The 15,075-nt window shown below is 39.2% G+C and overlaps 1 protein-coding gene across 1 annotated transcript in view; it reads left to right on the top strand.

The window, feature by feature from the left end:
- The first annotated feature begins 881 nt into the window (after window positions 1-881).
- Window positions 882-15,075, top strand: part of LOC127957684 (cilia- and flagella-associated protein 77) — a 39,245-nt gene continuing 25,051 nt past the window's right edge. Inside the window, exons 1-2 of the mRNA XM_052556315.1 lie at window positions 882-1,052; window positions 1,248-1,331. Of these exons, the coding sequence (XP_052412275.1) occupies window positions 1,269-1,331 (63 nt within the window). The 5' untranslated portion in view covers window positions 882-1,052; window positions 1,248-1,268. The remainder of the gene's footprint in view (window positions 1,053-1,247; window positions 1,332-15,075) is intronic.

The raw sequence follows: 15,075 nt of genomic DNA on the forward strand, positions 1-15,075 counted from the left end.
ACATAGAACTGCATGACCAGCCTGTCAGTTTTCCATCTGTTTCACAGCCGCCCATATTTAGATAACCTATCAAAATAATAAAAAACTGGCGGTCAGTGGAGAAAAGCTTCGGTTTGCCCTTAATTAATAAAAAAAAAAAAAAATAGAATACATATATATATATATATATATGTATTCATTTTTTTATTTGCTGATGAACAATCAAACAACAAATACAGAAAAAGTTGAACAATTACAAAAATAAAATGCCGGTGGATGACAATGAAAAAAAGAGAAGGATGACAGTAAATATACTGTAAATTTACATTTCTGAATAAAATATTTTGCCAATAAAATAAGTATGTTTCCAATATATTCTATTTTATGATTACAATGAGAAAAATAACAAAGTAGGCTACATCTCTCAATACAAAATCAATATCTAATTTTGGTTTTGAAACAAGGAGTTTTGACGATTCTGTTTAACAAGGGAGCAATTAAAGAAAGGATGATCAATTGACTCAGTACTGCTTTTACAGAAATTAAAATGAAAATTAACATTACTAAATCTAGATGTTATTTCTTTAGTGGGATATATATTATGCAAAATTTTTAAGTGTAGTTCTTTCACCTTGTTGGGGATACAAAATTAGTAAGGTAAGAGCATAGACAGTAAAAGAGGGTAAGAGCCATGCTTTTTTCGGTTTGCCCTTCAGGTGGGCGTTCCTATAAGGGTGTGACGTCACGTGAAAACTAAATAGGTGACTTGAAATGTACATTTGATTTTTTAAATACAGTGTATCTCACTATAACTTTAAGTATTAAATGAATACATTTCAAAAGAAACCTAAGCTTCAATAATAACATCGCCATACTCGTGCTCACGGAAGCGTCCTATCTCCATGACAACGCAAGACAACCGAAGGTTTAGCACGGACTGTGAAATAACTGAAACATATTCGTGTATTTAGTGCTTTTGAAAGGCAGTTACCACATCAAGATTCACCGAGATTTGTTTATCCACAAAAAGCATCCGGAAACCGTGATTTTCAAGCTGTCAACTCGCCCTACAGGTTGGAAATCATCTTTAAAAAAAAAACAGCAACTCTACAATATATATATTTTTAATGTCAGTTGGTAGTTAACGTTAATTATTTAACGATACTGTTTTCGACAGTGTGTAATCGACATGTAGTAATTGTTCTTTTAACTTTTTCAAATCATCATATCGTATAACGTTAATCATATATAATATTTTTATTTTACAGTAGGGATTCAAGGAGTCAGAAATGGAAAGTCCTCGTGTTGGTGTGGTGAGAGAGTCCATGTTGCACCGTCCTCTATTAATTAAGGTCAGGACTGATATCAGTGAAGGCTTTGATTAGTACTAGGCACGTTAACTTTGTAAACGTATTTATCTGCATAGCACCATTTATGAAAGCTTTATTCTCGCATATATAATAAACAAACGAACAACGAGTCTTAATGTATTAATTCTTGCTGTGTTACACAAACAAATGGTGAAATTTTCACCGTTTTGTTTGGAAAAGCGCAACAAAATAACAACGTCATAACTAAAATGAGCACTAGATGGCAGAGTTAGTCTGTGAATAAATGTGACGTGTGATCTAGTCCAGTGTTTCTCAGTTCTGCTCCTGGAATACCACAGCAGGACGACACATTTCACACGTCTGCTTTATCTCTCACACACATCGTTCAAGTCACGTAACACTATTATTAAGAAGCTAAAGCATAGGCTAAATCAAGAGTTTTTTTTTACACGCCCAGAATTTGCAACCAACCCTGGTTTAGTCCGTTTAAAAGTTCATACTTTCTTGTAAACACATTAAGTTATGCTAGGAAGACTGATAATGGTCTGTGAATTATCACCTTTTTGTTAAATATCTGTATTGAATATTAAATATATTTTTTTTATTCATTCGTTCAAACAACAACAAATGTGAAAAAGATTATATTGTCTCCATGGGATTCAATGTTCCAGTTAATATGTTTTTGTAATCAACAAATTTTGATATCTTCTGTAATGTTTAAATAAAGGAATTGTGCATGTTAAAAGCATCAAAGTGTAAAGGTTCCAAAAGGGTGTTTTTCACAATGATGCCATAGGAGAACTTTCGGTGAATTATTTTTTCTTAGTTTTTCTACTACAAAGATCTTTTAGTGCAGTGTAGATGTTAAGGGTTCTTCTTAGAACTGCAGATTGCAACAAAGAACTTTTATTTTTAAGGGAGTGCGGTACTGAGATTTGAAGAACAGTGTTTGGTGCAGATCACATTTTTTTCTCTGCCTTCTCATGTTAACCCTCTTTGTGAAACCCAGCGCAAGTCTTGAATCTCTAACTAAGTACTTCCGGCGTATCTTTCATCTAATTCTGCTTCATTTCAACTTCATCAAGTCTTCCATTGGAGCAGAAGGAAGAATGAAATGAACCTGCACAATCCTCAATGTTTCTCCTTTTCCTTCTCTCCCATGGCCTTTCTCTCTTTTCACACTCATCCAATCATCCTGTCCATCCCTGGTGGGATAAGATGCCTCCGTTAGACCTTTGCTTGCTCTCGCCCCTCCTTTCTTTCTTATGTTCTCTAGGGTTATTTGATATGCCCCTTTTGACTGATGCAGAAAATAGGATTACTGTATTTAAATGACTATGATAATGAACTGGGTGCATGTTCCCATAGTCCCACGAGATCAAGGATTTCTCATTCTTTTTCATTGTGAGCAGTCATAGCTACAGGTTTTGGCAATGCGCTGGAACAATGACAGAGTCATCTGTGAGGATTTAGCTTTTGTTCTTGTGGCGTTGCCTGATGTTGCTCTATTTCTTCCCTATCGGGTCTCTAGTTTGGAGAGCTGTAGGTTCCAACATTCAACCCTCTTCAGTCAGCAGAGTCTGTCTTTGCTTGCATGGAATGTAAAGGGAGACCCGTAAAAGGCTCATATTCATTAAGAAATAGGCCAACTGCAGCAAGTCCCTTGTGCTGAGCGTGTGCGTCTCTTGTCGGCCTACGCAGCAGTTCATCATTGCTGAAGTTTTCTCTGCTTATGTAGGGCTGATGCATGGCTGTCCCATGGGGAAAAGGGACATATATCTTAGTAATGTGCTAATGGGCCTCAAAGTGAAAAGGAGATGAATTAGTCTGCATCTTGAAGCAAGCACTCAACGTGCGCTTTTCTCAGTTTCTGACCAAAAAGTTGATAGTAAGAAAAGTACAAAAAGGCCACTCCTCTCCTTTCCTCTCCTCTTGTTAATTCCTTTTTGATGAGGCATGGCCAATAAATCCTGTTTTCATGCCTGTATTCCCCGATGACCAGTAAATTAGAGATCAGGGGAGCAGATTTGTGGCTTTTGTTGTTCTCTGGTGTCTGAGAGAGCCCTGCTGTGCAGCAGGCTGGCTGGGCCTCATTCACAGTCCCCTCTTCCCACTCATTACCATTCGCCTGTGTAGCTAATGTTAGACACACAGCAATCTGCGGCTCATTCTTAAGCAAATCTCTACTGTAGCCGATACTTGCCTCCAGCGCAAATTTATTATGTATATGTGGTCTGGCCTAAAGCTGTTTTTGCCTGAATTCAATTTTAGTACGTGGAAATAAAAAAATATATACCTTTTGAAAGCTCTGGGTTAGGGCTGTGCAATATATCGAAATTACCGAAATATTGCAATGTACATATTGCAATATGCATATCGTCACGGCTCGCAATATTTAGGGCCATGAACAAAAGACAGAGAAAATCACTCACTGCTCTTACCTAAATAACTTTTGCAGCTTGAATAAGAATCTGTACATATTGAATTCTTAAAGTAAATACTATGTTGTATGTTTCCTTTTTAATATTCAGTTCCTAAACATGTTAAAAGGATTACACTAATGTTACAATTACATTTTTATGCAATGCTAGAGTAAAACACTACCGTTTACTTTCAGAAGTTGGTGAAGGGGGGCTTTCTTCTCAAAAAAAGTGAAACATGTATGCTAGCTATATTAAAATTAGAATCAGAATGAGGTTTATTCACCACTTAAGTGTTCACAAACACAAGGAACTTGTTGTGGTTTTACAGGATGCACACATACATACATGCATACAAATAACCATATGTATATTACACGAGATAGTTCTCAGAACTGACTCGGCAACATCTGAGTAAAACCGTTTCATTTGAGCATGTGGCACTTTAAGCATTATTGTATCACATTTTGAATTTCGCATTATTTAATGAGTTATCGCATATCACATTTTTCTTCAATATCACACAGCCCTACTTTGGGTGCTTTAAAAAGCAATATCAGAGTTGAAGATTTGGCAAAGGAAGCTAAAATTTCATACAGTTGCCTGGTGACTTTAATTGGCCTCTGGAATTTATTTGAATTGCAAAAGCACTGGCCCAGACCTTGACCTTCACTCACCTCAGTTTTACATCTACAGTTAGGCCCATGCCTTGCTACCACTTCTGCAAGGTGCTTTAGCTTCCACACAGTCTCTGTAGCAACACAGGGCCTTATTATTAATGGGATCCAGCTGGGACTGCTGTGGACACGAGCACAGAGAGACAGATACATAAGCATGAATCCAATACATAACTGTAAACTGCTTGCATAAAAGATAAATGTTAATGAGACCTTTGGCATGAAGTCTGTCATAACAAGGGCTGTATGTGTTCATTTATGGATTAAGAAAATTGAAACATATATATAATTCGTGGCTGTGTTCAGTATTTATGTAGTCTGAGGGGCCACTATCAGCTGAGAAATATAATTGCAATTTAAAATAAAAAATTATAATAGAATTTTATTTCTGTCATGGCTAAGCTGAATTTTCAGTATGCAGATTTGGTGCTCAAGAAACATGTTGAGAACACATTTTTTGTGGAAACCGGGATACATTTCCTGCATGATTCTTTAATGAATAAAAAGTTGAAAATGACTGCATTTAAAAAAAATATATCAATCTTTTTAACGTTATTAAAGTCTTTTAAGTTAATTTAATGCATCCATGCTGAATAAAGGTATTAATTTCTTTTAAAAAATTAATTTTGCATTTTGCTTGTACTTAATTATTACATACAGAAAAAAGCAATGTTATTGTCAAAAAGGTATAATGTTAAAAACAGCTTGCACCCTTGAACATGTCTACTTTCTCTACCATTTATTAACATGGTGTAAACACAGTTTGTGATCCACGTTGTAGACCATTTTTATTAAACACACTCACACATACATACAAAAGCACACATACATCTAAAGCAGTAGGATAACGCTCATCTGCATTGACGAAGGGTAGCACAAGCTTGCCCAGACACATGTGTAAGGGAAACAGGTCAATTTAGCTCAAAGGGAATCATTTAAGATTTTAAAGGGAATTTGAACAGAATCACTGTTTCACGGCTGCTCACGGAGACGCGCCTGCGGTTCAGTGAACGAGCCGTTTAACATCAAATCTGCGCTGGATACTAATATCCAAACTATAGTGAAAACACTATCAATTAGCACAGTAACAAGATCGACAGTTTAAGACATTAACTTGTAAGCACAAAACACAAGATACTTCTCTTTTCAATATGAATAAGGCTTTATTAGATAAATCTAAGACATATAAACTAATCTAACACATAAACGCACGCACACACACATTCACACAAGTTGCAGGAAGGTCGAAAGTTAGGGAAAGATGAGTTTAAGAGAATGGAAATATGGAATCCCAAGTTAACAGCAATACGTTAAATTGCATAAACATGAACAACCATCAATCACGTAATTAGCGCTCGCATTGAGTTCCTCAATGAGGTTAAAATTATATTAGATACACCAGTAAAGGTCACAGTCTGGAGGTAAAGTTACTTGCATCTCCTGTGAAGAAGGAGCCTCGGTGAAAGGGCTATCCCGAGGTCGTTGATTGGCTGGAAGTTCAGTCTCTGACGTGACGTCTTGGGAAGCCCGTGGTTGTTGGGCGTTGGCTGAAAGTGCAGAGTCGTGTTCGCTGGTTGAAGTTGAATGGACGTTACAAAACTTAACTCAGAACACGAAACTCTCAAACGGAAAAGAAAAGAAATAAAGTTTGACGAGACTAGGTTGTGTTCCTTCTCATAGCAGCAGCAGGCAGGCACGCTGGAACCGCGCTCAAAGAACAATGATGACTACCGCATGGCTAGATGCTACAAGCTAAAGCTAGGTAGCAAAGCTACAAGCTAAAAGCTAAGAGCAGGCATGACTGATAGCAGCAGCTAGACTAGAACTAAAAGCCGACATGGCTAATAGCAGCAGGCAGACTAAAAGCAAGGCATGACTAAAAGCGAAATTACATCGTGTCCAAAGTATTTAAAACTTCCTGTTGGTCACCCCTCAAATGTTGCCTTGACCAATCAGATATGTTCTTGAGTCTTGGGTATCATAAATCATTTGTTTATCTTACCAAGCATGTGGTTCTTGCCTCACAGGGTCTAATTTTGGACATGATTCCTATAACAGGATTATGATATATTTTACAAATAAATGATTGTCAGGACAATATCAAGCAAGAAAATGCGATTATTTGAATACTAGACATGACTAGGTATCCTATAGTTATCAAAAGACATACACAATAAGTGATTATACATGATAGTCAAATGTGTGGGTTACACGTAAATGAATATGGAGTTAAGCAATGGAATGATTCATTCATAAGTCTTTTTGAGTTCATTCTGGTCCATATATAATGTATAAAAAGCAGTTTCTTTGCCATTCTCTGGCAAAGGGACTTTTCTGTGAAGACAAAGGTTTAAAGCCCTTCCCCCTTAGGAATTTCAGTCTGGTTTCACTGGCTGGGGGGGGAAGTCAATGCAAGTATTTAACTTGATCTCCTGGGTTTACATGTGATGTCCAGCGTTGCATTCCAATCACGAACAATAAATTTGACAATCTCTTCTTTGAATTAAAATTGTCAATAATTGTTCTATTGGTGTTAATGTTGAAAGCTGTTGTGTGAACAAGTTGGTTGGTTGGTTATCTTGCTTGGTTGTTGTGGCACTAGAACTGATTTATGACTTCCTGAGGAATTCAGCTCATGTTTCAATGCACACAGCTCTGATAGACTCTTTGATTTGTCTGATTTGACTCATTTCTGCTACATATATCCCCCTTTCGATCGGCGAGGTGTTTAGGTGAAGACATTGTCGATCGCTGGAGAAACAAAGGCAGAAGAAGCAGACAAACACAGCAAACAGCAAGACAACACCTCCATGACAGTTACTGTACTGGTGCAGGCATCAGGCTATTTAGGTACACGTGGTTAAGTTCAATTAGTCAATGTAGTTTAGCACATTGAGGATAGTTTAGATCGTCTTGGAAATTGTTTTTATTTTGATTCATCAATCAAATTTGTGGTTAACTTTGTTTGGTTCTTCTAGGTTGTCTTACTTTACATGTTTACCATTAGTTTTCTAGTAATTTCATTTTCAATTCAATGAATTGACCTATCATGCATGGAGCTCTCTGGCTTCCATTCAGTTTAGAGTGGCTGGCGGATATTAGGTGTTGCGAGTCAATCCTAATATCAGACCTTCGACCCTCGCAGGGTGTCTAGGCGTTTCACCTACTCAGGAAAGAGGGGAAGGAGAAGGATAGGTAAAAGAAGAACAAAACAAAACAAGGCTGCTGTGGGTTTTCCTAGCATGGGTTACATCGACTATTGAGCTAGGATGTCAGGTGCAGCTAGTGTGTCGTGAACCTTAACTTAGTGTCAGGTGTTCTACCTATTGTGAGGATGGCTGCACGTTTCTTCATGGTGGGTATGTGTAACTTTGTTACGCTAAAAGTTGGATATTCTACCTGTGGGAAGAATATGTTTGTTGACTGTGTTATCAGTAGATGTGTTTACCTCTGGGTGTAGGTAATGTTGTGTATTACTGGTGTAGTGCATGTGTGGTCAGATCTGTTCAAGTCTGTGTTGTCTCCCCCTTTTTCTAGCATGTCACTTAAGACTGGCTCTCAGCATCCTTGGCTTGGATGAGGGCGTGTCCATGGTCTAATGAGGGGTCAGTCCAGCAAGGCAGGAAGTTCTTTAGCAGACAGTCGGAGGCAGTTTGGCATGGCTGTGTGAAGCTGAGTTGCAAAACTTGTCTCCTATGTTGCATTCTTCTTGTGATGCCTTCTGGCTGTAGCAGACTTTCTGACCTTCTGTGCTCTGGTGGTTGCTGTTGCACAGACAGGGAATTTGGAACTTGGAGTTGGAGTTCATTTGACAGTTTGTTAGTGACTGAGGTGATGTCCTTTAGTACCTCAGATTTTTCATCAACAGTTGGCCGTTAAAGACTTGTTCATTCTGGGTTGTTGTTGAACAGGTGCTTGTCATCTCTGATGTGGTGCACCAGGGGATCACCGGCCTTCCGTTCTGTCGCTGGTCACAGCGAGCATGACTCAACTTTGTGGTCATATGCATGTAAATTGTCTTGAAGGAACTCTCTTAGTTGTTCCATGACTTGTTCCGTGTCTTCTAATGGTAAGCGGTTATGTTCTTGTGCATACTCAGCACTGTGCATGTCTGAGTGGTGCTGAGGTGGGTTTTGTTGTCGCTTACCCACACGAGTTGCTCTTGGATGAGTCAGCTGATTACCTTTGGATATCTGGTTAGGTTTCCAGATGTTCTTATCCTTTTGGTTTCTTGAGAAGCGTGGCTGGTCCCATGGATTTTTCCAGCAGTTGGGCTGAAAGCGGTCGTGGATATGGGCGTCACGTTCTCTGTGCTCTTGATGGAAGACTCTGGTGTTGTGATGCCACTGGGTGTCGTCCAGTGCAAGGCTTGAGTCTTTGTTGACAGAGTTCAAGAGTGTGGATGTTTTGTTACCTTTCTTTGAGGCCAACTTCTGCTTGTTATAGGCCTTCTGTGTTAGGTCACGCAGCTGTTGGATGGTCATGGAGTTTGGACAGGCCATGACACCTAGATGGTGACTGACTCCAGGGTGCAGATTTCTTAGGAAGAGGCTTTTGAAGTTCACATCCTCTTCAAGGTCAGGGCTGTTGTGTGCACCAAAGTAGGCTTGTCGGAGTCGGTTGTAATAAGCTTGTGGAGTCTCTTGACGACCTTGTTTGGTTTCCAAGGCAGTTAACAGTCCATGTTCAGACTCTGGGTCTGTAAACTCTTTAATCAGGACCTCACGAAGTCGCTGGTAGTTTGACTTGGTTTGACTGGGCTGTCGATCTAGAAAGTTTCGTACCTCGGAACTGGACGTGGCTCTAAGGAGGTATAACCAGTCTCTGTCAGTCACATGAGGTCTCACTTCCAGGTGAAATTCGATATCTCGCAGGTAAGCTTGGATGTCGGGGCTCTCTGTGGAGTCCGGGTTGAACCTGCTGATGTTTTCAGACAGCTTGTTGAGGTCTTTGATTGTCATCCCGTGTGCAGCTTCAAGGTCTTGGACGGGAGGTTTTCTTTCGTTGGCAGGAAAGGGTTGTGTGGCGAAGGCAGGTGAGGTTTTGGGTTGTGGCCCTTCGCTCCTTTCGTCACATGCCAGTTCTTGGACGTGGGACTCTGCTCTGCTCAGCAGTGATGAGGCTAAGAGATGTTTCTCTTTTCTTGGCTCTAGTTTGTGCTTGTAAGCATTTTGGAGTTCTTTTCTGACCATGTAGAGCTCATCGTTGGTATCGTCTAGTTGTTGGGTCAGATTGTCCATTTCAGTTCTGTAACTTTCAAGGTGGTCTTTCAAAGCACTGATTTCAGAATTCTTGTTTCTGATGTCTATCTTGGCTTTCTCCAGTAGCTGTTCGGCATACTGGAGTCTGTTTACCAGGTCTTTCTGAGCAGCCGTTGCATGTTGCTGGTCGAGCTGAGCTGCTGCCAGGGCTGCTAGGAGCTTCATAACTTGTTCTGTTGTATCCTGCTCCCTCTCGCTGGGTGCTTTGAGTTGATTTTGAACTTTCACTTCCAGCTTGTCTATGCGATGTTGAGCACGTGTCAGCTCCTCTTGAAGGTGGGTGATGTGCTTGTCGCTCAGTTTCAGCTGGGTTGTGAAGGCATAGCTTAGTGAGCTTGTGATCTTGACTAGCTCCTCGTGGTTGTTGTTCTGGCTTGAATCTTGTGTCAGGAATCTTCTCAGGATTAGGATTATTATTAAAAATAATAACAGTTCAAATGTCTTTGGAGTGAGGCTGTCTGTTATGCCTCTCAGCCAAATGTTCACATCTTCCCCATGGGAAATGGGGTCTGCAGTCTGCGGCATGTTGGCACGCTGGGGAGAAGAGAGACTGACACAGATCTGTGTGGAGTAAAAGCCTATGTGTGGTGGGACAACTAAGTGTTGTATCAGTGATTGTGAACCACTAGTGAAATGTGGTGATGACTGTGTTGGTCTCAGGGTGTCTAAGTAGACTAGAGATGCGAAGACTTTGTCACTCTAATGAGGAAGAGGAAAAGAGAGACAGAGGTGAAAAACAAATTCCACTGACAAGCAAAATTTCTGTTTTTCAAATGAGGAAAATTATTTTTTTCCAATTAAATGTTATCAAAAACATAAACAATATTATTATATTTCTTGCTTTGGACAAAAGAATACAATAATAATTCTGATATCTCTTTTCTTAGTCTGACAGGATTGACACCGTACACCTTTCAGTTGGATCGCTCACCAGGGAGTCAGCGAGGCGACAGTTGCTCAACACGTATCTCTATTAAATTGATCTCAACGTTGGATGAGATGCTAAAACTTGGATTGCGTTTCCAAATGTAGGGAGGTTAGGAAGAACAAATGAGAGGATGATTACAATCAAATTCATAAGGATGATTCGTCGTCTTTGGCACGATTGTGTATTTACTTCACTTAGAATTGATTGATGGTTCTTACATGTCCTACAAATGTAAAAAGAGAAGAGGAAAGTAAAGGAGAGAGAGGACGGAGATGGTAAGTCTCAGTAGCAGTTATCTCAACTACAAGGAGAGCGTTGTGTTAGTTGCTGCACAACTAATCAAACAAAATAAACTTTAAGTGAAAGAGGGTTGTCTTTCTAATTTATTTGAACTCGTAGTGAGGGATAACAATGTCTCCTTTTAGGGCTCAGGTTTGTCGTTCCCAGGCTAGGATACACAAAAGAAATGGTAAGAAATAGGAAAATTAAAAAAAATTAATGAATGGGCAAAATATGCAAACATGAAATTAAAAAGAGGAAATCAATACGTAAAACAATAGTGGTTAAGTGTATAACCAAAACAGGAAGAGGGGTAAAACGCATTCAAATAAGTAAAGGTCTGAATAGCATATATTCAGATGGGTAATAAATAAATTAGGAAGAATAAGTTTACTTAACTTCCAAAGTTCAAGGCTTATTCATTCCTAAAATAATTAGACCCAAAAGAGAATACTAGAAATAAAAGATCATATGAAATGATCTGAGAGGGAAATTTTAAATGATTAAAAATAAATTTAATGTTTCAATTAAATTTCAATTTGACAATTAATAATTGTGAGTCAGTATTTCCCTTTCTAGTAAAATGAAAATAAGTGGTCTAGTGAGAAAAGAGAGCGATAAAAAGAGAGGGACTAACAAGTGTTAGTTAAGATGTTTAAAATGGTTAAATCACGTCAGCGTTGCCCAAACACACATTATTCTACCACTGGATGGTAATGCTAACGGCTAACCTTTGAGGCTAGTGGCTTTAGTATAGACTTCAATGTAAATGCAATGGTTTCGTTAGCTTAGCGACACCGCGGAGTTTGTGCGCTGCGCGTGCACAGTTCAGAGTTGCTCCGGAAGTACGTTAGGCTTCCTGGTCACGGTCGTCACTATGGCAACCAAAACACATTCTAGTGGATTAGCACATCAATCGTTGCGTTGTTGCAAATACAGTTAAGCATGTTACATGAAATGTCGGCTCATTTCAACACTGTACAAATAACAACACCGCCTTTCAGTTGGTTTTGCGATGTGGCACTTAAACTCTCAGTTTGTATAGAGTTAAATTTATCTTAATTCAAATAGCAGCTTCCTGCTGTAGTTATTATATCAATCTCAGCAATTTGATTCTCCGTGCCAGTTTTTCTGGACACAAACATAAAAGTTTTCCTTCGCTGTTGGTACACAGTTAAAATTTACTTGATCAAGCTTTTAAAACACTCCCATTCAAATTACTCTCGGACACACGCCGTGTTACGCGAGATTGCATTCACTTTGTGAACGGATACAAATGGACAAACATTGTTCTCTAATGTTTAACGTTAACGTAGGGGAGTCGAATATCAAATTTGATTCGGCAGTGGAACACGCACTGGCAATCAAACTATATGAAATATGAATACGGGGACTTTGATAAATAGATTGAGGAACCCGCTCAAAACTATTCTTTATTCACCGATTTATATCCCTTTTTAAACACTAACAGTTTAGCTCCGTTCAGCAAACAGTGACTGAGATAGCGTTTGAGACACTGGAACACGCAGTGAAATCAAATCAGCTATAAAACAAGGCATTACACAAATGAGGAACACGCTCAATTTCTACCTTATTGTACGATCTCAGATGTTTACTTTTAAGTTCACTTACTGCTGTTAACAAAGGGGAGACGGACTCGAGTTAAAGTCTCCTCTAGCTCCTTTCATTCAAGCGGGAGGGCGCGCGCTGCTTACGTCACACAAACACACACACACATACTCTGGTCTCGCAAGCTTCTCATCTTTCATTCCTTTAGCAAAATCAAAGATTAAATAACTTGGTTTATGCTCACAATTTAGATTAAACTGCCCGCATTCTCCACCATTATAAATGTAAGGGAAACAGGTCAATTTAGCTCAAAGGGAATCATTTAAGATTTTAAAGGGAATTTGAACAGAATCACTGTTTCACGGCTGCTCACGGAGACGCGCCTGCGGTTCAGTGAACGAGCCGTTTAACATCAAATCTGCGCTGGATACTAATATCCAAACTATAGTGAAAACACTATCAATTAGCACAGTAACAAGATCGACAGTTTAAGACATTAACTTGTAAGCACAAAACACAAGATACTTCTCTTTTCAATATGAATAAGGCTTTATTAGATAAATCTAAGACATATAAACTAATCTAACACATAAACGCACGCACACACACATTCACACAAGTTGCAGGAAGGTCGAAAGTTAGGGAAAGATGAGTTTAAGAGAATGGAAATATGGAATCCCAAGTTAACAGCAATACGTTAAATTGCATAAACATGAACAACCATCAATCACGTAATTAGCGCTCGCATTGAGTTCCTCAATGAGGTTAAAATTATATTAGATACACCAGTAAAGGTCACAGTCTGGAGGTAAAGTTACTTGCATCTCCTGTGAAGAAGGAGCCTCGGTGAAAGGGCTATCCCGAGGTCGTTGATTGGCTGGAAGTTCAGTCTCTGACGTGACGTCTTGGGAAGCCCGTGGTTGTTGGGCGTTGGCTGAAAGTGCAGAGTCGTGTTCGCTGGTTGAAGTTGAATGGACGTTACAAAACTTAACTCAGAACACGAAACTCTCAAACGGAAAAGAAAAGAAATAAAGTTTGACGAGACTAGGTTGTGTTCCTTCTCATAGCAGCAGCAGGCAGGCACGCTGGAACCGCGCTCAAAGAACAATGATGACTACCGCATGGCTAGATGCTACAAGCTAAAGCTAGGTAGCAAAGCTACAAGCTAAAAGCTAAGAGCAGGCATGACTGATAGCAGCAGCTAGACTAGAACTAAAAGCCGACATGGCTAATAGCAGCAGGCAGACTAAAAGCAAGGCATGACTAAAAGCGAAATTACATCGTGTCCAAAGTATTTAAAACTTCCTGTTGGTCACCCCTCAAATGTTGCCTTGACCAATCAGATATGTTCTTGAGTCTTGGGTATCATAAATCATTTGTTTATCTTACCAAGCATGTGGTTCTTGCCTCACAGGGTCTAATTTTGGACATGATTCCTATAACAGGATTATGATATATTTTACAAATAAATGATTGTCAGGACAATATCAAGCAAGAAAATGCGATTATTTGAATACTAGACATGACTAGGTATCCTATAGTTATCAAAAGACATACACAATAAGTGATTATACATGATAGTCAAATGTGTGGGTTACACGTAAATGAATATGGAGTTAAGCAATGGAATGATTCATTCATAAGTCTTTTTGAGTTCATTCTGGTCCATATATAATGTATAAAAAGCAGTTTCTTTGCCATTCTCTGGCAAAGGGACTTTTCTGTGAAGACAAAGGTTTAAAGCCCTTCCCCCTTAGGAATTTCAGTCTGGTTTCACTGGCTGGGGGGGGAAGTCAATGCAAGTATTTAACTTGATCTCCTGGGTTTACATGTGATGTCCAGCGTTGCATTCCAATCACGAACAATAAATTTGACAATCTCTTCTTTGAATTAAAATTGTCAATAATTGTTCTATTGGTGTTAATGTTGAAAGCTGTTGTGTGAACAAGTTGGTTGGTTGGTTATCTTGCTTGGTTGTTGTGGCACTAGAACTGATTTATGACTTCCTGAGGAATTCAGCTCATGTTTCAATGCACACAGCTCTGATAGACTCTTTGATTTGTCTGATTTGACTCATTTCTGCTACATATATCCCCCTTTCGATCGGCGAGGTGTTTAGGTGAAGACATTGTCGATCGCTGGAGAAACAAAGGCAGAAGAAGCAGACAAACACAGCAAACAGCAAGACAACACCTCCATGACAGTTACTGTACTGGTGCAGGCATCAGGCTATTTAGGTACACGTGGTTAAGTTCAATTAGTCAATGTAGTTTAGCACATTGAGGATAGTTTAGATCGTCTTGGAAATTGTTTTTATTTTGATTCATCAATCAAATTTGTGGTTAACTTTGTTTGGTTCTTCTAGGTTGTCTTACTTTACATGTTTACCATTAGTTTTCTAGTAATTTCATTTTCAATTCAATGAATTGACCTATCATGCATGGAGCTCTCTGGCTTCCATTCAGTTTAGAGTGGCTGGCGGATATTAGGTGTTGCGAGTCAATCCTAATATCAGACCTTCGACCCTCGCAGGGTGTCTAGGCGTTTCACCTACTCAGGAAAGAGGGGAAGGAGAAGGATAGGTAAAAGAAGAACAAAACAAAACAAGGCTGCTGTGGGTTTTCCTAGCAT

The sequence above is a fragment of the Carassius gibelio genome, chromosome B5 (genome assembly GCF_023724105.1).
Source record: "Carassius gibelio isolate Cgi1373 ecotype wild population from Czech Republic chromosome B5, carGib1.2-hapl.c, whole genome shotgun sequence".
Classification (NCBI taxonomy): domain Eukaryota; kingdom Metazoa; phylum Chordata; class Actinopteri; order Cypriniformes; family Cyprinidae; genus Carassius; species Carassius gibelio.